The sequence below is a fragment of the Stegostoma tigrinum genome, chromosome 10 (genome assembly GCF_030684315.1).
Source record: "Stegostoma tigrinum isolate sSteTig4 chromosome 10, sSteTig4.hap1, whole genome shotgun sequence".
Taxonomy (NCBI): Eukaryota; Metazoa; Chordata; class Chondrichthyes; order Orectolobiformes; family Stegostomatidae; genus Stegostoma; species Stegostoma tigrinum.
The window spans coordinates 41,436,167-41,458,145 of record NC_081363.1 but is presented as its reverse complement, the minus strand read 5'-3'; the positions used below and the strand labels follow the sequence as shown (position 1 = coordinate 41,458,145).

General features: G+C 39.7%; 1 protein-coding gene across 2 annotated transcripts in view; it reads right to left on the bottom strand.

The window, feature by feature from the left end:
* The window catches only part of kif26ab (kinesin family member 26Ab), a 220,319-nt gene that overhangs the window by 87,153 nt on the left and 111,187 nt on the right, over positions 1-21,979 (bottom strand). For both annotated transcript variants that reach the window (XM_048538072.2, XM_048538073.2), the window contains exon 4: positions 20,875-21,044. In XM_048538072.2, the coding sequence (XP_048394029.1) occupies positions 20,875-21,044 (170 nt within the window). The remainder of the gene's footprint in view (positions 1-20,874; positions 21,045-21,979) is intronic.

The window sequence follows — 21,979 nt, the reverse complement described above, 5'->3', positions numbered from 1 at the left end:
CATAGATTTCAGTTATTTGACACTAAAAGATGTCATAGATTGAACTATCTTGCTAATCGTCCATCTTTACGTTGTAACATAAAAACTGAAAACTGCGGATGCTGTAAATCAGGAAAACAAAGCAGAAGTTGCTGAAAAACCTCAGCAACTTGTGCATTTATTCTACTTTGTAACATGCTGGGATTCCTTTAATTCACACAAAATACATGACACATAAGAATCGCAGAATATATTTGTAATTCCACTTAATTCGCAGATGCTACCAGTATATGCTTGTGCCATTTGATACAAGTTCAGACTTCGGTGTCTTTCATTAAAAAAAAAGTTAACCCCAGAGTTGCAAAGACCTTCATACCCATTTGTAACAAGCTACAGCAGTCAGTTGCAAGAAAATCTTTGAGAAGGAAGCAAAAGGTGCTCTTACACTTTCCTTTTGCCTTTGATTTTCTGGATCTAATTATCAATGTGCTGAAATTCCAACTGGAATGCTCCATCAGCATTTCAGAAGGCCAAATTTCCTGACAATTGGACTTCAAGATTTCAGGATTCTGGGTTTCAAGAATGAGAATTGGGTGTGGTTCAGAATTGCAAGCAAGCATCACAATATGTACTACTTCAAGATTGAAATCAATGCTTGAAATGGGAGACCACACTGTTGTGATACAGCTCATGAACAAGTAAAGGATGATGAGTTTATTACAGTCAAGCAACACGTAATCCCAGCACTTAAGACTCAGGTCACTTGCCTTATGTTTCTGCTCAGAGGCAGCAATATCTCATTGAGCCTATTCATATTTAATGAGTATTTGCTGTATCTGATTTCCAATAATATTACGAGCTGTAAAATTCCAATGCGAAAACTTGAACTAGATATTTTTCTTTGTTTTCCATTTGTAGGCTTCATTCTAAGTCTAAAGCTTCACAGACCTTTTGGCATTGCATCTGGCTGTTTCTGTCATTTCCTCAGAGATACAATGCCTCCAGATAGAAGCTTGTAATCTTGTTATTCATTATCTGATTCATCCAGTGCTGTGCAAACTTTACACGAGGCATCTGCACGGCCAGTCAGAAAGAATATCTTTTGGGCAAACTATAACACATTATGGATAACAGATTGTAGTTAGGAGACTTAATTCCAAAGACATTGCATTGAGATTATTTTCCATTATCTTATAATATGAACTTTGTTTTAAGACCAAGAAATCAACCAAACTTGTAACTTCCAGTCATTATATTCCAAATTTGTTAACAGTAATGTGATGTCATTGTACATTTTTTCATTCTTTTCCATGATTGTTTTATAAATTAAGCAGGACAAAACCATATTAACTTGTCAATTCTAATTTACAATTCAAAAGTGACAATAGTAATCTATGCCTTTACTCCAATAAATTCCTCCTACTCAACTAATTAGTACAATGCAAAATTAGACACTAATTTCTGATACCAACTTGAGATTTCAATGCCAGTTTTTAACTTGACAAATGGCTAGCTTTAACAAAGATTTACAAAATTCATTTAGAAAATGCAGTTGCTGTTAAGTGCTTTCAAAATATATTGATAGTTCAGAATTTTTTTTGCTGAATTGCACGTAACATATCTATGGCAACATTTATTGGTGCTTGGTTGTTTGGAAAAACACATCCTTAATTGCTACCCAGGGTTGGACCAATTGCCATTACAGCAATGTTTAGCACCTTGGCCAGCTCTTCAATTATGACAAGATAATTGCACTATTCTGAAGACGCTGATCACAGTTACTTCACTCTAAGAAATAATTCAACTAAGTACTAGAGACCACTTTTCTCAGTTTTAAACTAACCTGAATGAACTGTCTGAAATTTGCTTTGCGTAACTGTTTAACTTGATTAGCACATATAAAAGAGAACCATTCAAAGTGTGAAATGCAAACTTTAATTAAAATAATTCTAAAAGCAAAAAAATGCATGTCACAAGCTTGTATTGTGCTGTTCAAATTACCACAGAATTCTTTCATATACTGAAGACACTGAAAATGTGAAATAGGAACAAAAATGGTTTCAGTTTTGAATAGTTCTACTTAGCATAATCCTTGAAAAAAGTTATCAAATCTTTATTCACAATGAGATTTTCAATGCTTTTTACTGACTTTTTTGTCTTTTCTTACTTCACGCCACAAAAATACTGTCAAACTGCTATAGGCCAGATTGAAAAGCAATCCCCAAAGGATAATAGTGTTATCCTTTTAAGTCCACAAACAAGGAACATAGCATTTGCACTAAGCTTTCAACGTTATTTTGATCGCTTATGCTTTTTCACTAATAATTACATCTGCACCATCCAACTTTGCTCTATTTTCTGATTTCTATGTATTGTTGCATTTCACTTAACCTGTTTTATGCTTAATAGGAACTGTCTTTTAAGATGCTCTGGAGAATACTTTCTTCACAGCAAGCCACATGGCAGAGGATACTAATATATGGCACATCTAGAAACACTCAAAGATCAAGTGTCAAGGGAGGGTCCCTAACCTGCTCCTCCAGGCACTGAACAATTTCACAATTTAGTGCTGCCACACAACACATACTGAGGTCATGGGATTAAAGAGAATGAGATAGATGAGATGATTTTTAGCAATATGTGACTCCAACTGCGATGGAAGAATAGACCACAGGGGTACTATCATGCATTGATTGCTGTTTTCTTATTAGCATAACATTTGTCAAAAGATGAAGAATCACATAGATTTCATGGGCATAAGGCAAAGTGAGAAAATGTAATCACTTTAAAATAGGTGATGGATTTTGTTACATACTGTAGTACACATTTTAATTATAGAAGCTGATCTTTCACCACTAAGCTCTTGTTATTTTAAGCTAAAAACTAAATAATCAAAAGTCACATGTTGATGTAACATTGAAATGCAAATTTGAAACTAACATCTTGAAGATGTACAATTTGCGTCCTTTAAATATGATTTCTTATAAATAAATAATAATTTGCTGATAGAGTCCTACTGATTCATTTAAACTGAGTTAGTACTGAATTTAGCAGTTATCTCTGTTCAAAACATGCTTTCTGCAGAAAACTACAGCTATTGAAACCCTAGCATCAATTTGTAGTCTAGCAACAACCGCTAATATTTTAACGATAATAATTTGTAACCAATCACAAATGCAACACTAACTTTTCCAAATTAGCACAATAAAAGGGATGGCTAGGAAATGCCACCATGATTTTTATTGTGTCTTCATATCCACTTATTATTTCCTTAATTACCCATCAATACTGGCAACAAATAAACAGATGTCCTAACAATGCACCCAATAGCAATGTCTGACCTGACCCTTCAGTGAAAAAAACAGACCTTTCTCATGACGATTTTATGATTGTAGCAAAATCCTAGTTTTAATTATCATGGTTGTAATTACATAAATGGATCTTCAGTTTGCTTCCTTTACATTTAAGTTATTGGGATTTCCAGGATTGTTTCTCATGAATCTGTACAGATTTTATGCACCTTTGATGATGTCGACATTGTTATGGGAATCACCAGTTTGTGAAACACCATCTGGTGGCAAAAATGTGAAATTGCATAAATGGCATGATACCACTTGTGCAACACACCTAACCAAATTCAATGGATTATTGATCTTAATTATGCAACAGTGACTTTGGGATCTTGCAGTTTTTGCAGTTGCATGGAGACCAGAGATAATTGCAGAGTCAAGTACATTTAATGAAAGGAAACTTATACAATGTTATCTGCTGTTCCATATCAATCGTGAACAGCAAATAGTATGCTAAATGAGCCCATGCTTTCAAAATTAAGAACATAGTGTTGAGCACTAGATATTATTTTGCTACTGGACAACATTTATTAAATGTTCCAATCTGTGCTAAGAATTACACTGAAGTTAATTTAAGATTTTCACTTGGGAGCACAGTGCATTTCATTTGAATCTACATCTTAAATCCATACAGAAGACACAGCACATGCACAATGGACATGTGCATTATATATAATATTTACAATGTGTGATTTCAACAGTGAAAATAAGCCTACCCCAAAGTTTGGTGCACTTGTCTTCAAACTGTATACAACTAATTGTAATTATTGAAATGAGATTTACATTGCCAAAGTTCTTAATTTTTAGGAACAAAAACAGAAGTTGCTGGGAAAGCTCAGCAGGTCTGACAGCATCTGTGAAGAAAAAATCAGAGTTAACATTTTGGGTTCGGTGAACCTTCTTCAGAACTGATGGTAGCTAGCAAAACATCGGTTTATATGCAGAAGCTAAGGAGGGGATGGGGTAGGTAGTAAACAATGGCGAAAAGGATAGAGTCCAAAGACAGAGAAGAGCAGTTGGATAGGCAAAGGAGTTGATAACAATCTGGCTAGGAGGGTAAATAGCTATTAATGGAGACTGTTAGCGACTAACAATTGGTACTATGTGAAGACAGGCTGTGTGATAACAAGTAAAAACCAAAAGCCCCATTTCTGAAGAAGGGTCCTGACCCAAGACATCAGTTTTCCTGCTCCTTTGATGCTGCCTGCCCTGTTGTGTTCCTCCAGCTCCACACTGTGTTATCAGAGACAGAGATGTTAGCCAGGGAACAGAGTGGTGTGTTAAAGTGGAAACTCAGGGTCTTTATCATGGGGAGAATGTAGATGTTCCGTGAAGCGGTCACGCTTTGTTTCCCCAAAGTAGAGGAGAGCACATTGGTCCACAAGGTATGTTTGGGGTCTTGGATACTGGGGAGGGAGGAGGGAAATGGGCAGGAATTACATCTTTGCTAGTTGCATGGGAAGATTCTGTGGGGCTGTTGGGGGTGAAGGAAGAGTAGACCAAGGTATCCCGGAGGGATCAGTCCCTGCAGAAGGCAGACAAGTGATGGAAGAGGAATTAGTGTCTGGTGGTGGCATCTCACTGGAAGTGGCGGAAATGGCACCTGATGACCTTCTGGATGTGGATGCTGTTGGGATGGTCGGTAAGGACAAGGGGAAACCTACCGCTGTTCCAGGAGGGAAGAGAAGGGGTGAGGGCGGAAGAGTGGGAGATGGGTCAGACCCGGTTGACAACAGTGCTGGGGAATGCTATGTTGAGGAAGAAGGTGGACATTTCAGAGGCTCCTTTGTTGAACAAAAACAAAGTTGCTGGAAAAGCTCAGTGGGTCTGGCAGCATCTGTGAAGTAAAATCAGAGTTAATGTTTTGGGTCTAGTGACCCTTCCTCAGAACTCAGAATGTGTGATGGGATTGCAGGTCCATGGTAAAGAGGGGGCAGTTGAAGCCTGCAAACTGGAAATTTTGAAACTGGCGTAAAGCATTAGAGGTATCACGGATATACGTGGGCAGGGACTGGACTTCCAGTGAAATCTTAACAGAAATTTGATTTATTTGATTTCCCAATTCAAGCAATGAAATATGCAAAGTGCAGACGCACATCTTGTGACTATTGGTTCCAGCGTGTAAAATAGCTAATCCCTTTGATCATAATGGTAATTAAAAACTAATTTTGCTAAACTAACAATTATTCATTGAAATGAAACATACGCCTGGATGTAGACGCGCTGCACCTTCTTAAAAATATCTACAATTTTTTTAATGATAAATGAATAGTGCATAATGGAGAAGAAATTTAGCAGGGCCCACTTTTGGGCCTAGACTTAATCCAGTGCAAACCGGCTTAAGGGATACTTGTCATCGGGCCTCAGGTCTAATCCAACAAGCTGCTGTCACCTGTCACAGCTCCACGAACCCCTCACCCATTAAAACAAATCATGGACCAGCTACCCAGCGGCCCCCAGATAAGTGCCAGGGTAGGGGCTTGATTTGGGCAGGGAGGTGTAACTAATGTAGGCTAAGTGACGACCATAGCAATCGTCATGAATGCTGCAGATCTGGAAGAAATACTTCCGCTCATTCCAGCTCTGAAGAATTTATTTTTAAATGACTTTTTAGTTGATGACCACTGTCTAAATAGAATGTTTGCCTGAAAAACTTGAGCTTGACAGGTCACAACCTGGCCTACTCAGGGCAGCCCAGTTTTCGGGAACCCCCGAACAGGCTTTAGACCCTGAATACCATGTGCAACACTAGGATGGCGAGGTACTTATGAGTTCACAACAACAGAGATGGCACGTACCTAGCCATTTGGTCCATTCTCAATCCCATGGCTAAGCTGAACTCCCTTCTTTTCCAATGGCATTTATTAGGCAAGTTGCACAACTTATTAACTATTCAGAAAGCAAGAAAAATAAACTTAAAGGTCCTTGATACCAGGAATAAAAATAACAATACTTATCATAGCCATAAATGTATTGGCAGATAGATAGAAATACTGATAAAGACATATTAAAAACATACCAACAAAAATCACTGAAGTACCAAAGCAAAACAGATACGGTAGGTTCTGGTTGTCAGAATATTTTTTCTTTAAAGTAACTAATATAACTTGAAACACAAGTGAGATGGAATTTCAAGCTAAATTTGATAAAACATTAATAGATACATCAGACCTCAATTTTACACTTTTTGATATGAATTTGTTATGCATGATCACATTAAATTGGCAGAAAATGTGTTGTACTGAAATGCTAATGACAAAACAAAGCATTAGATGGTACTGCTGGCAACAGAAGGACAGAGATGAGTAGATGTACAACCTGATATTACAAATTTGCAGTGCTAGTATGAAGCTTCAGTCACCAGTCAGACTCATCATAAAAATATAAGTGTAATGATCACAGTCTTCTCTGCCATAAAATCGAACGTCCCAAGTGCCTTGAAGACAGTAAAATAGCAGACAAGCTGGAAGCTTGTCAGGTGTCAAAACTCAATATTTAAGTGAATATCTGGACAACAATATATAATATTGTCCTGCATTAACTTGCATTGCAAAGTTGAAATTTTGAACTTTAAGACTGATGTTCCTCCAGGTACTCTGGTTCCTTCCCACAGTTCAAAGATGTAGAGGCTAGGTGGATTAGCCAGGCTAAATGTGGAGTTATGGGAGCAGGATGGGACATTGGGTCTGACTGGGATGCTCTACAGAGTGTTGATGTAAATTCAATCAGCCAAATGGCTTCTTTCTGCTCAGTGGGAATATTATGATTCATTACAATTAACCTCTGTAAAGTTACGCAATTTTGGCAGGTTTTGAGAGCTCTAAACACAGAAACATTTATATTTTTGTTACCTATTTGTACTATTTTTAAACATGTTCATACACTCGAGCAGAGGCCACTGGACCACAGTTGGGAACTGGAATGCTGGCTGATTGGAATCCTCCCTCGCACTTAATTACTGAGGCAACAATTCCATCCCCACCCTTGTCTGCCTTCCCCTTCCCCCACTGCACCCCAAAACCAGCCCAGTTTGTCCCCTCCCCCCACTGCATCACACAAACAGCCCAGCTCATCCCCTTCCCCCACTGCATCCCAAAACCAGCCCAGTCTGTCTCTGCCTCCCTAACCTGTTCTTCCTCTCACCCATCCCTTCCTCCCACCTCAAGCCGCACCTCCATTTCCTACCTACTAACCTCATCCCACCTCCTTGACCTGTCCGTCTTCCCTGGACTGACCTATCCCCTCCCTACCTCCCCACCTATACTCTCCTCTCCACCTATCTTCTCTTCTCTCCATCTTCGGTCTGCCTCCCCCTCCCTATTTATTCCAGAACCCTCTCCCCATCCCCCACTCTGATGAAGGGTCTAGGCCCGAAACGTCAGCTTTTGAGCTCCTGAGATGCTGCTTGGCCTGCTGTGTTCATCCAGCTCCACACTTTATTATAATAGCACCCCAAGCCTCTCCCTAGCTGAGATCACTGAGCTCAGCAAAGTCAGGCTGGAATCTTATAGGGGACTGAGTGATGTGGGTTATGGAAAGATGTGTGACAGAGTAGGGCGACAAATGTTTCAGTCAGCAGTTATGAAAACAAATGCAGTGAGGGCCTATCTCGATGTTGGGAACAATGCTCACCAGTTTTTATGCCTTTCACAAGCAGCATGGTAACTCTCACCAGGCAGCAGGCAAGTTGCCAACGGGCTGGCAGTGATTATTGGCTGCTAAGTGGCTTGTTAACAACTCCACTGGCTTCATTGAGCTTCTGATCTTACCAAACTATCTTACCATTTAGAAAGCTCAATAAGGAATCCAGCGCAAGCACCTGGCAACTTCAGCACACTGCTTGCTCCAAATCACCGACATGCATTCAGTTTCCATGGACATTAGCATCCAATATGTGCCAGCTTCAAAGAAACCTCATTTATGACCCACTTATAGAATACTTCTGTAATTCATTTATGACCTTGGGCTGCACCAGCAATTCTCGTTGTAAAGCTTCAGCAGAGACACTGTGTGCTCACCCAGCTCATGGGCTGGTCCAGGCTGCATGACCAGACTCTTCACATGATGCATAGCACTGTCTTACTCTGAGCCCACCTGGATGCTTATAGTATTCCTGCCTTACATTACCTTATTTGCACTTTGCCCCCTCAGTCCAGGATATATCATGGTTATCAGCAGGCCTTCAAGTCTCGGAGGGATAACCTTCGCTCAGGCCTTCCTGACACCGAAAGTGTAAAGCAGCCTCCAAAACTAGGCCGAGTCCTACTCCAACTAGGCAGGGCGGAACCTCAGGAACATTATACCTCAGGAAGGATATACTGGCCCTGGAGTGGGTCAAGAGGAGGTCCACAAGAATGATGCCAGGAATGAAAGGCTTAACATATGAGAAACATTTGGGGTCTCTGGGTCTATACTCAATGGAGTTTAGAAGGATGAGGGGGGATCTAATTGAAACTTACAGAATACTGAACAGCCTGAACATAGAGGACATTGGGAAGATGTTTCCATTAGCAGGAGAGACCAGGGCTCAAGGGGATTGCCTTAGAGTAAGGGGAGGACCCTTTAAAATGGAGATAAAGAGAAACTCCTTCAACCAGACAGTGGTGAATCTATGGAATTCACTGCCACAGAAGGTTGTGGAGTCCAGGTTGTTGAGTATATTTAAGACAAAGATAGACAAGTTCTAGATTGTCAAGGGAATCAAGGGTTATGGGGAGAAAGTGGGAGACTTAGGTTGAGAAACTTATCAGCCATGATTGAATGGTGGAGCAGACTCAATGGGCTAAATGGCCTAATTTCTGCTCCTATGTCTTATGGTCTACTATTACTGCAGGTAGGGAGATGAACTCTCAAGTTCAGAGCGCATGTAGAATTCGTGATGATGTGGGTTTGGGTTGGCGAGAGAGAGTAGGAAAGATGTTGCAAGCAATAATGAGAGTGCTATAGCATGAGCTTTGGTGCAGATAGAGACTGTGTGTGAACTAAGATGAAGGCATTTATGCTGGTGGAGTAAAGAAGGACATTGACCTTCTCCCTATATTGTTGGGCATTCCTCCAGATGACTCAGACAGCTTCAACCACAGGACAACCTAACACCAGGCTGAAACAGTCTGGCAAGGTGGGCTGCACCACTGGTTCAAAAGGAGGAGCAGCATCAGCACCATCCCATCCTCCAGGACTGTCTGCAAAGTAGGGAGCTGATTTCCCCATGTCTGCCATATCTAGGCAAATGTGAAGGACTACACAGGGCGCTGCAGATTGACAGTGGTTGTCCGGGTGCATCATGGGATTTTACAAATGGCATGGGTACAAGAATGACAGTCTTTCAGCAGATATCTGCTGTGTGGTGAGATGCTCTGGGATTGTGTGTGGTAAGATGAGGTGGAAATCAGATGTGACAGAACGCTATGGGGTGAGGTAGGTAATCAATGACGCTAGCTTGGTAAAATATGATAGTAGGTTTTGTGGGAACAAAGCCTCCAAAAACACAATGCAACTCATTTTTAGCCAAAAAACATAAGATTCAGTCCCAATGATTCCACTTAAGGTCAATTTACGTTGTCATGTATGTTAGTGTATGTTACATATGTAGCCATTAAACTGCTACATACTGGTGAAAACATTAACTTTTTTAGTACTAAATTTCAATGGAGGAGTTTGCTTCTGGGAGAGGCATAAAATGAGTCTTTGTGTTAATCACAGATTCCCTACAGTTCACATAGAGGCTAATCAGCCCATGAAGGATCTGCACAAACCCTCTGAGAGGGTTGCAATGCACCTGGACCCATCCTATCCACACATTTTACCATGACTAGCCCACTTAGCCTGCACATCCCTGGACTCCAGGAATAATTTAGCATTCCCAATCCACTTAACCTGCATATCTTTAGACTGTGGGAGGAAACTAGAGCACCTGAAGGAAACCCATGCAGATATGGGGAGAATGTGCAAACTCCATGCAAACAGTCACCCAAAATAGTAATCAAACCCAAGCCCATGGTGATGTGAGGCATCAGTGTTAATGGCTGAGCTACCATGCTGCTCTTCTTATTGCACTGTCAAAAAATTAGAATAACCTGTTCAGTGTTGATCTCATTGCTGTTTAGAACTTCCTGGTACAATCCATGCTTCTTTCCCTTGAGCACAACAGAAACCATCATATTATAGTCCAACAGGTTTATTTGAAATCACACAAGCTTTCGAAGCATAGCCTTTTCATCAAGTGCAGTGAGAGAGCAGAGCACACAGGCCCAGAGTGCATAGGCAGAGAGATCAAACAATCATAAAACTGGTGGCATGGTAGCTCAGTGGTTAGCACTGCTGCTTCACAGCACCAGGGACCTAGGTTCAATTCCATTCTCAGGTGACTCTCTGTGTAGAGTTTGCACATCCTCCCCGTGTCTGTGTGGTTTTCCTCTCGACAGTCCAAAGATGTTTAGTGAGCTGGATTGGCCATGCTAAATTGCCCATAGTGTCCAGTAATATGTAGGCCGTGGGAAATGCAGAGTTACAGGGATAGGGTAGGGGTGTGAGTCTGGGTGCGATGCTTTTCTGAGAGTTAGTGTGGACTAGTTGGGCTGAATGGCTTGTTTCCACACTGTAGGGTTCCTATGATTCTATGAACTGGTGTGAGTGGAGTGTCAGATGATAAGTCTCTGCAGGTGACCATAAGTGTTAGACGGTGAGCAAAGTGTCAACAGCTGAAAAACCAGCAAAGGGATGAGCTATAATCCGATTCAGAGAGACAGAGTGATAATTGCAAAAAAATTAAAAATAAGGTGGTACTGGAGACAAACTAAATGACTGGAATCGTATGCCAAATTCAAAACTGTATTAATTAAGGTAGAGCGATAGCAATAATTTGTCAAGGTGATGCTGTCAAAATAGAACAGTAAGGAAGATTTTATAGATACAGAACAGTATGGAGGGGTCAGAGACAAAAAAACTGCAGATGCTGGAATCCAAGGTGGACAAACAGGAGGCTGAAAAACACAGCAAGCCAAGGATCATCTGGAGGAGGAAAAATCAACATTTCAGGTATTAGCCTTCTTCTAGTATGGTGGGGTCACCTGTGGCAGGACATGAACCCAAGATCACAGTTGAGGCTGTCTGCATGGGCACAGAACTTGGCTAAAGTCTCTGCTCAGCAATTCTGCATTGTTGTATATCTTGAAGTCTGTCTTGGAGGGCCCTTACCCGAAGATCGGAGGTGAGCAATCACTTCATAGCAACATCAACAAGTTTCATACCACCATCAGACTTACCATGGTCTACTCTTCAGAATCAGTCTCATTCTTGGAAACATCAAGGACAAACAACTCAGTACCTCACTCTACCAAAAGCCCACAGATAATCTCACAATGCTGCACTTCTCCTGCTTCCATCCTAAACATGTTAGAGAAGACCTTCCCTATGGACAAGCCCTGCGCATACACAGGTTTTGCACAGATGAAGAGGAACGTGACAGACATCTGAAGGATGCCCTCATGAGAACGGGATACGATGCTCAACACATCGATCACCAGTTCCGACCAGCCACCGCGAGAAACTGCAACAACCTCCTCAGAAGATAGACACAGGATACGACCAATAGAGTAAACTTTGTCAGCCAGTGCTTCCCCAGAGTGGAGAAACTGTGCCATGTTTTTCACAGCCTTGAACATGTCATCAATGACGATGAGCATCTCGCCAAATCTTCCCCGTGCCTCCACTTCTCACCTCCAAGCTACTGCCAAATCTTAAACAGACTACTGTTCGTAGCAAACCACCCAGCCTCAGGACAGCACTGACCATGACACTGTCATGGCAACCTCTGCAAGACATGTCAGATCATCAACATGGATACTACCATCACACATGGGAACACTGCCCACCAAGCACACGGCAGATACTCATTTGACTTGGCCAAATTTGTCTATCTCACATGCTGCAGGCAAGGATGCCATGAGGCATGACATATTGGCAAAACCATGCAGGTGCTACTATGACAATAGGTGAATGGACACCAAGCGACAACCATCAGACAGGAATGTTTCCTCTCAGTTGGGAAACACTTCAGTGGTCAAGGCATTCAGCCTCTGATCTTTGAGTAAGCATCCTCCAAGGAGGACTTTGAGATACACAACAACGCAGAATAGCTGAGCAAAGACTGATAGCCATGTTCCATACCCATTAAGACAGCCTCAGCTATGATCTTAGGTTCATGTCACGCTATAGGTGACCCCACCACACTATTCTGTATCTGTAAAATCATCCTTACTGCCCTGTTTTGACAGCATCACCTTTATAAGTTGTTATGATGTCTCTACCTTAACTAGTTTGTACAGTTTTGAATTCGGCATGCAATTCCAGTCATTTAGTTTTTCTCTGGGACCACCCTATTTTTAATTTTTTGTAGCTATCTCCCTGTCTCATTTAATCAGAGTTTAGCTCATCCCTTTGCTGGTTATTCAGCTGTTGACACTTTACTCAACGTCAAACAGTCTTGGTCACCTGCAGAGATTTATCATCTGACACTCCTCTCACATCAGTTGTATGATCCTTTGATCGCTCTACACTCGATCCCACTGTCAATAAATTCAGGGTCTTTGTGTGCTCTGCTCTCTCATTGCACCTGATGAAGTGGCTGTTCTCCAAAAGCTTGTGTGATTTCAAATAAACCTGTTGGTCTGTAACCTGGTGTTTTGTGACTTCTGACTTTGTCCACCCCAGTCCAATTCTGGGCACCTCCACATTTTGAGCACAACACATCATGCTAAGGATGTTTATGCCCTGAACTCCATTTGCAACAAGTATATCCATTTTAGTATAGAAATGGTATAGAATGCAAGATTCGTCAGATGATGCTGGGTCTAGAAAAATAATGAAAAGTCAAAATAAACCTGTGCATAAATGTGAGTACATGGGCACTAAGCTACTGCACAATTTTAAAAACTAAACCTTTCATGTCTTTTTGTTGGTAATAGGTGTGTATCACAATTATATTACTTACCTGGGAAAATTTTGGACTATTTCTTTTTGAGATTCTTGCTTTGCAGTATAATTATCATGCAGGCAATATCACTGTTAGCAAACAGTGATGTGATGGAAGTTCCAATGGCGCAGAGAACATGCTAAACCAACCAGAACTAAATTAATCTGACCTCTTTTTTCACTAACAGATGCCTGCTTCCTCATCTTAATACATCTATTAGTACACAATGCACTTGCATGATTGAGAACAGGATTTAAGCTCCATTTAGATTACAGCTAATTATATTAAACAGACAGGCACTCTCCTTTCAAATTAGCCAAAAAAAAGATGAGAATTGATTAAAGTAAGAATCTAATAAAAATGGATTTACTGTAAATCGCATTGTGCCTTATAAATAGAAGGCTCATTTTAGAGTAAGAAAAGCAATCTCTGTGTCTGAACTGCCATCAGGAAACAGAAGCATAGCGAGAGCCAAGAAAACTGTTGAAATGTTAACCATGATTGGATAGCAGTGGACCAGTATAACTGACCTCACCTTCTTGGGGTAACAAGATCAAAACAAGCCAGTAGTCAAGACCCTGGCTGATAGCCAACAAACTCCCCTGCAATTTCCCCCTCGTCACACAACCTGTCCACTCTCTGCTGCTAAATAACCTGTCAGCATTCATAGATGACTGAATTTCAACCAGGAAGCAAATGGCTTTTTTTAGCCATCTTTAACTTTGATTACACATTGGCTCTCCCTTTGAAAATGAATCAGCTTTCAGAGTTATTTTGATGGCTTGCTCTGTATTATATGGTCGCTGATTTGTGATATTCCCATTACAGGGCAATAAAACTACTTGTGGTAAACAGATATATAACAGGCTACTCTCCCCAGCGTAAGGACCAAGTCTGTTTAAGGTCTGAGATTCAGTTGTGAGAGCTGAAAGTAAAAAAAGAGTGTCTCACTGTGACTCACCAAATAGTACTAGTTAGATCACTGATGCTCCGTACAAAATGGGTGGATTGGATTCTGATTCACACCTTACAAATTTTCTGAGGAAGGGTCCCGACCAGAAATGTTAACTTTCCTGCTCCTCTGATGCTGCCTGGCCTGGTGTGTTCTCCAGCTCCACGCTGTGTTGTCTCTGACTCCTGCAGATCTTGCTATCTCTTACGAATGGCCAACCTGTGTCACTCCCCACCTTGCCCGAAACAGTCATATACACTGGCTGCCCATTCAAAACCTGGTCAAGCCAGCACAGTGTTGTAACATAAATGAGGAAAGAAGAGATCTGATATTGCATTCAAGTTGCTACAGACCTGTTTATGTCAGTCAGAGGGAATTTAATCACAATGGTTAAGATTTTGTTACTGACAGAAGCAGAGACAGCAGTTAGAAACTGCTAATATTAATGTCATAAAAGTGTATCATATCCTAATGGAAAGTGTGTGGCTCAATATTTTCCCCTAACTTAGGGATTTTTAATAGTAAAGTCCAATATTAGATATTTACAACTACATATGTTGGAAAGGCCTTTGTAGGTTATATCATTCCACAAGTACTTGTCACAAAATAATCACAACTCATTTTGCTACGTTCATGATTTTTGTTTCATGCTTTAACTGTTGTGCCTATTACACTCCGTGATTAACTCATGAACTCTTTTTTACTATAAATGCTTTAGCAAGATGAATAAATATCCTTTAAATCTTTTGGAAAGTATTTCAGCCATGTAAAATTGAGTTATTAGTTGCTGACCCTGTCTGACCAGGCAGCCCATTGGCCATTCCCATTAGTGTGTTTTCAATATGACTAGCCAGCCCATTATCACCTAATTTTTGTCTTATTTAAATACAAATTGGTGACCTTTAGCTTTCAAAGTGAACCATCACATGCATAACTTGTTTGTAACATTACATTGCTGTCACTTTTTCTTCACATGAATAATATGGTGTAAATTGTAACCTTGAGTGGAAGTTACACAGTTAATTTAGATTTTCCTCAGATTCTATGATATTCCTTTCTCATTTCAATGCCCAATCTCTAACATATTTAATTTGAAAACAAGTCACAACATAATTTATATGTTTCACTTAAAATCGCAAATGTTAAATTCTATACGCTACATTGGAATAGACAGAACTGGATAATGCTTTAACGTACACCTGCTCCTATGGTTACCTCTCAACATCGAAGTTTATCACAGACAGACAAATTTTTTCCTCAAAAATTCAACAGTGCTGATCATAAAGGGCTTTGAGCCAAACAGTAATTATTTTATCTTTTATATACTATATTGCAAAAAAAGTATTTTTCTTGAGCATTTCCTTGATAATACTTTGTCATCATTTATCACAGTAGGGATGGAGTTCAACAAATGTGTTCATTAAAATAACCAGGTATTATTTCCAATTTCCAGTAACACAAATATTTTGTTTTTTATTCACCATGAGGACCATTCTGTTTATTATTGAGAAATCAGTTACAACAACATGAGCTCTCGAGTTTTGCTGGAAACAGCACATCCAGCCCCAAAACCAAACCTCAATTTTTCCATCTGCCAGTTGAAGTGCTATAGCAGACTGTCAGCAGTGAACTGATCCAAAGGCTGGCTGGGCTACCTTCATAGATAACCTACTTTGGACTTCTCGAGCTTCCACTCTACCGCCCTATCGATGCAATGACATACTCTTAGTAAACAGATAGCGTGACATCACTGCAGTAACAAACTAATTAAGATGGATTCAAGACACACGAAAATAGTTCTAAATCACTGGACACCCGTTTCAATATAGAAATGAGGCATGAGAAAAATTAATGAGCAAAAAGAATAAGATTGCTTTCCTAGCAATGTTTAGCTAGAACACATCTGATCATTAGAGTTAAAACAAATTAATGCCTCAAGCACAGTTTATGGCACTAATTGAGCAGTGAAATGCACTGAAGAACACCACATTAGTCATTTTTCAGCACTGGTGTTACTGATATGCATTTTGCTGCCATTTCATTAGGAACATACTGCCTCAATACACTAATCATATGCTCAGTCACAGAACAATCAGTACATTGAGCATCTGCAAGCTGTGCCCCCACAGCTAAAGCTGATATGGTATCTGTTCTTTTGAGTAACCTCAATTATATAGGAGGCATTTCATGGTTGATCCTAATGACCAAATGCTTATCACTGACCCATCAAGTGTCAGTGACTGCCACGTGGTTTAACACTATGTAGGCTGCATTGTGCTGTCACTGCTATTGACTTCGAATGGGACATACTCCACAACAAATTGTTTTGAAATATAAACTGCACTAAGAAGAAAATCTGTACTTTGTCAACATGCTGTATAAAAACAATGTAGCAACCTAATGGACTGTACATTTGCTTGTGTAACAGAATTACGCAGATTATTGTATGTCCTTTTGAAATCTGAAAATATTTAAAGTTGCTTCACCTACTATTATTCAACAGTGTTGTCCTAGGAGTTTACCACGTGCTACAATAACTTGTCAGTGTAATGTTGAAATATTTATACAGTTTGCTATACAAAGTTATTAGCATTTTTATGAGTCTTTCGTTCAAAATCAATGAACAGTAAAACTAATTGGTGTTTTGATGATTTTAGTTCAGCAAACTGTTTGAAGCAATACTTTATTTTTACCTGTTGAAAATTACTTAATATTTCTTCTGTGCATTAAATTCACTAGTGTAAGTGACATGAAGGTCACCTTTCTCTTGCATTTCATAACATTAACCTGCAATTTGCATCAGTATTAACATAAATCATCCAGTGAATGTCTAAATGTCAGAACCGTGCTGAAATTTGCATACCTGTAACTTTGATGTATCTTAAATGCGAATTACATGTGTAATATAACATTTAGAATAGTCTTTATAAATCTTTCCCTGGATTCTTTAATGTAGTTGCTTTGATCTTTTGACCTACATAACAATTTGTTTTTAACATTCATTCTTGAAAAGTGAACATGTTGCTCTAAAGGTCAGCATTTATTGTCCATGTCTACCTGCTCTGAGAAGGTGCTGGTAAGCTGTCATTTGATCTCCTGCAACCCATCTGCAAGTGCAAACACAATACTGCTAGGGAGTGAGATTCAGGGTTTTGACGCAGTGACCATAAAGGAGTAGCTAGTACAAGTCAATATGCTGCGTAGCATGAAGAGGAAATTGCCAGTGATAGTGCTGTTCCCATCCTGCCCTTGTATTTCTTGATTGTAGAGATTGCAAGTTTAGAAGGGACTGAAAGGTTGAAAGACTCTTGGTGGTTGCTGCAGTACATTTTGAACATTTACATACTGCTTCCACGTTGTTTGGTGGTGGAGGAGGGTGTGAATGTTTAAGGTAGCAGACAGGATGCTGGTTGTGGCTTGGGTCGTGTTGAGATTCATAAGTGTTATTGGATCTACACTCACCCAGAGAGGGGAGAGTATTCCATCACACCCTAATTTGTGGCTTATAGATGATGGACAAGCTATTCTCTCTGATTGTTGGTGACCTCAGTTTTATTAGACCTTTTAGATGCTACCCATATGTCAACTTGCAGATTGAAATACTTTCATTGAAATAGCACCATGGTCTATTTTTTCCTCTGATACATTGATAGAAATAAATGATCATTTCTGTAATAAAAATTTACAACCTGAAGGGAAATAAGGCCCGTCACTCATAACTGTTTATCTTTAGAGCAAGAAATGGTGATTGTCGGTAATTACTAGAGCAAACAAAAGCAGAAATTGCTGGAAAATCTCAGCAAGTCTGGCAACATCTGTGGGCAGAAATCAGAGTTAACATTTTGGGTCATAGAACATAGAACATAGAACATTACAGCGCAGTACAGGCCCTTCAGCCCTCGATGTTGCGCTGATCTGTGAAACCAATTTGAAGGCCTATTCCATTCTCTTCCATATGTTTATCCAAGGACCATTTAAATTCCCTTAAAGTTGGCGATTGTTGCAGGCAGGGTATTCCACACCCTTACTACTCTGAGTAAAGAACCTATCTCTGACATCTGTCCTATATCTATCACCCCTCAATTTAACGCTATGTCCCCTCGATTGACTCTTCCTCAGAACTCAGATTCTTCTCTAGTATAGACCCTAGAAGGGTCACATGACCTGAAAAGTTGGATCTGATTTCTCTGCACAGATGCTGCCAGGCTTGCTGAGCTTTTCTAGCAATTTCTGTTTTGGTTTCTTTCTGAGTCAGGCCAGTTGTAGTGGACAGTTGCACTTGTAATGAAGAAGGGTCTGAGGATGGAAATCGAGACTGAAGCCAGCAGACAGCTGAAATTTTGATTGTAATGGAAACATAATTCTTCCTCTAAATAAAGGGTTACACAAAATTGAGTGTCAACAGCGCACTATTGTATCTATACAATGAATATTGAGAAATGCATTATTTTTAGTACTTCAAAGTATACAAATTGCATAGTACAGACAGTGTAGCAAAAGTTTTTACACACAATATGTTTGAGTCTATTATCTCTGGCACTGGACATTAACTGAGATATATATGTGATAATGGGAACTGCAGATGCTGGAGAATCCAAGATAATAAAATGTGAGGCTGGATGAACACAGCAGGCCAAGCAGCATCTCAGGAGCACAAAAGCTCCTGAGACGCTGCTGGGCCTGCTGTGTTCATCCAGCCTCACATTTTATTAACTGAGATATATACATTGTTTTGATTGACCCACATGGCAATGTATCATGATAGCAACAATTATTTAGAGTCAATGCATCATTTCTTTTTTAGTTCAGCTCAATGCAGTAAACATTACTTAGGTGGTATTTTTCCTCACATGGTGATAGATTCTTTTTGATGCACCTAAACTGATTAAGACTTTAATATCATTCTGGGTGAGAGGCTAAATTCTAGCAAGATGCAAACAACAGGATTCGAGAGCTGTCCAGGCAAATTAGTTCAATCCGATTAACATTATCCTAGCTACTCTCTCCCCTCCAAACCTTATGTTTGAAATATTAATATTTTTGAAAAACTAGCTTTTTTGTGTATGTCAGAAATGGTAATAGTATGCATTTCTCACTGGTGTAGAATAATATAGAATGTAGCTTTTCTCTTCCTGAATATGGTGAAAAGGGAAAATAATGGGAAAAGTTGGCCGAGGTGAGTTACTCACCATTTTTTTGCTACCTCAACAATTAAGTACTGGATGAATCCAGGGACTTTCTCCACTCACCAATTGTTAAGATCCTTATGTGATCAATTAATCTGAACTCACCAACTTCCCAATCAGCTGACTCCCCAGCAAGTGAGACAAAGCTGGGGCCTCCAAACCTCTCAATCTTGGGGTAATTGAAGGCACAGGTGGGGAGCAAGGGAATGGCCCTCTGAAAGCCATCTCCCTACCCTTGCCTCTGTCCCTACTCTCTAGGCAACTCCAACCCAGTTACAAGAAGTTAGAAATTACTTACCATTTAGCTACAGGATTCCCTGAGTAGGCCTTGACCAGTGAACTTTAGGACTTTGGAGCTGCCAGCTTCTGCCTTGTCACCCAGATCACCAGTGTTGAGGCTTGTGATAGAGCTAGTGATAGACACTCCATTTTGCTCACAGGCCAGGTCTGAATGAGCTGGTTGTTGGGCAGTTGAGTGAGCTACCTAACACACATGTCCCCAAACATTTTAAAAGAGAGAGAAAATTCTGTCCATGAATTTTAAATAAATTAAAGCACAGACCCATTTTGGAAAAGAATGACAGGACTTGGGATCACCACATACTCTGAAACAGCTTGATATATTGTTTATTCATTCAAATGCAATGATTTACAATATTTGGATAATTTAGCATGTGACAACTACTAAATGCAGCATGTTCAGAAGAAATATTTGTCCTTTCTTCCTACATGCATAAAATTCAACCATCTACTCAAGATAGAAAGGGAGCTTCTCCCTAGCTAAAGAACAAAACTAAGAATCCACAAATTCTGAGATTATGATTACTGTCCCAGCAGTTTAATCAGAAATTTAAACAGACATCTAAAGTTTGGTTTTATCACTTTGTTGGAAAATATATCATGGCATTGAAGGTGACAGACATAAACAAATAGATCTCAATCAACTGTAAAGTGTGTGATTGCAAATCAGGAGCCTGCTTGACCTCTTTACTGAATGAAGGCAGGAAAGCTGATATTTCGAGTTGGAAGGGTCCCAACCCGAAATCGTCAGATTTCCTGCTCCTCTGATGCTGCCTAGCCTGCTGTGTTCCTCCAGCTCTATGCTTTTCAATCTCAGTCTCCAGTATCGGCAGTTCTTACTATCTCTTTGAATGATGCCCGAGTTAAGTTCTACCCAAAGGAAACGTTGGAGAAATTATTTACAAAATAAGGGAAAGGGAAACAAAATGTATCAGATTATCCAATAGCTTCATTATTTCCTTAAAAATCACTTCCCAATGTTTAACAAATATCTGCCAATCCTGGAATTTATTGCTGACTGAAGCACTTTTCATAAAATAACTTCTTTTGTAAAATAAATCGTGCTGACAAGTCAAGGTTTGACTGAAAATAATTAACTTAACTTCCAGCAATTTGAATGAATTAATCAAATACCTGATGAAGAAAGAAGCTGCGGCTGAGGTGCCAGAGGAAATCCTGCCAGGTAATAATGAATTCTGTGAGGCTGCTGAGCCCATCACCCAAGTTTGACTGCTGCTGTTTGGTAAGTTGGTCGTTTCTTGAGACAAGCTCTCTTTTCCACTCTCTGTCATTGTTGTCGGTGCCTGAACATGAAAAATAAATAGAGCGATGGATGACATACCGACTTGAGAAGTGTTCTGTTTTATACCTTCATTGGTTAGCTCCCACATTCGTAACAGAGATTACAATGATGACAACCAAAATTAATTAAGGTGGACAAGCATGTCTTTCACTGCCCAGTATAAGAGGTTACAACCATGAATTTACTAGTCAAGCAGCATGCAACTAAGGAGCTTTGGTCAGAGTAATGCGCAGTTAAACAGTCTGACAACCATGAAGTAATGGAGAAATATAAACCGATTTTCATTATTGTCACACATTTTATCATTCAATTGCAGAGCTGTTTGTCTTTTGTTATGAATGTCTGCCATACATGGTTTCTCACTAGTCCATCACCTAGGGTAACCACTTATATGATAGCTCATATAAGTGAAATAAATTAACCGTTTGCAATGTCATTCCACTTTCCGTTTGGAAATGCCTTTATCTATTTACTGTATATTTTGTAAAAATGCCATTAATTTTAAAATGATATATATTGTATTCCAGTTGAAAAGAAACAACTGAGCACCTTCCTTGCTTAGTGATTCCTGGAATATATAATTAAGATATTTGTATACACACACATACAGCAGATTAATCAAAAGCAACTAGTTAGTATGATTACGTGAGTACGGTGCAATAAAATCCTTTCCAAATGTTAGACTTTAAAAGCCTTCATTAAAACAAGAGTAATGGGCATTTTAATAATAGTTTCAATTTTAAAAAGCAGGTTTACACATATTCTTCCAAAACACTGCCCACAAAATTACAGAATAAACTCATATCCAAAATAAATCTATGTATTCATGGAAAGAGATGCTTTGGAACAAAACTGAAGAAAGGAGAAAATAAGACACCAAAAATATTAGAGACTTTGCATGAATTATGAAAGTCTTCCCAGTTTGATTGTTTTGTG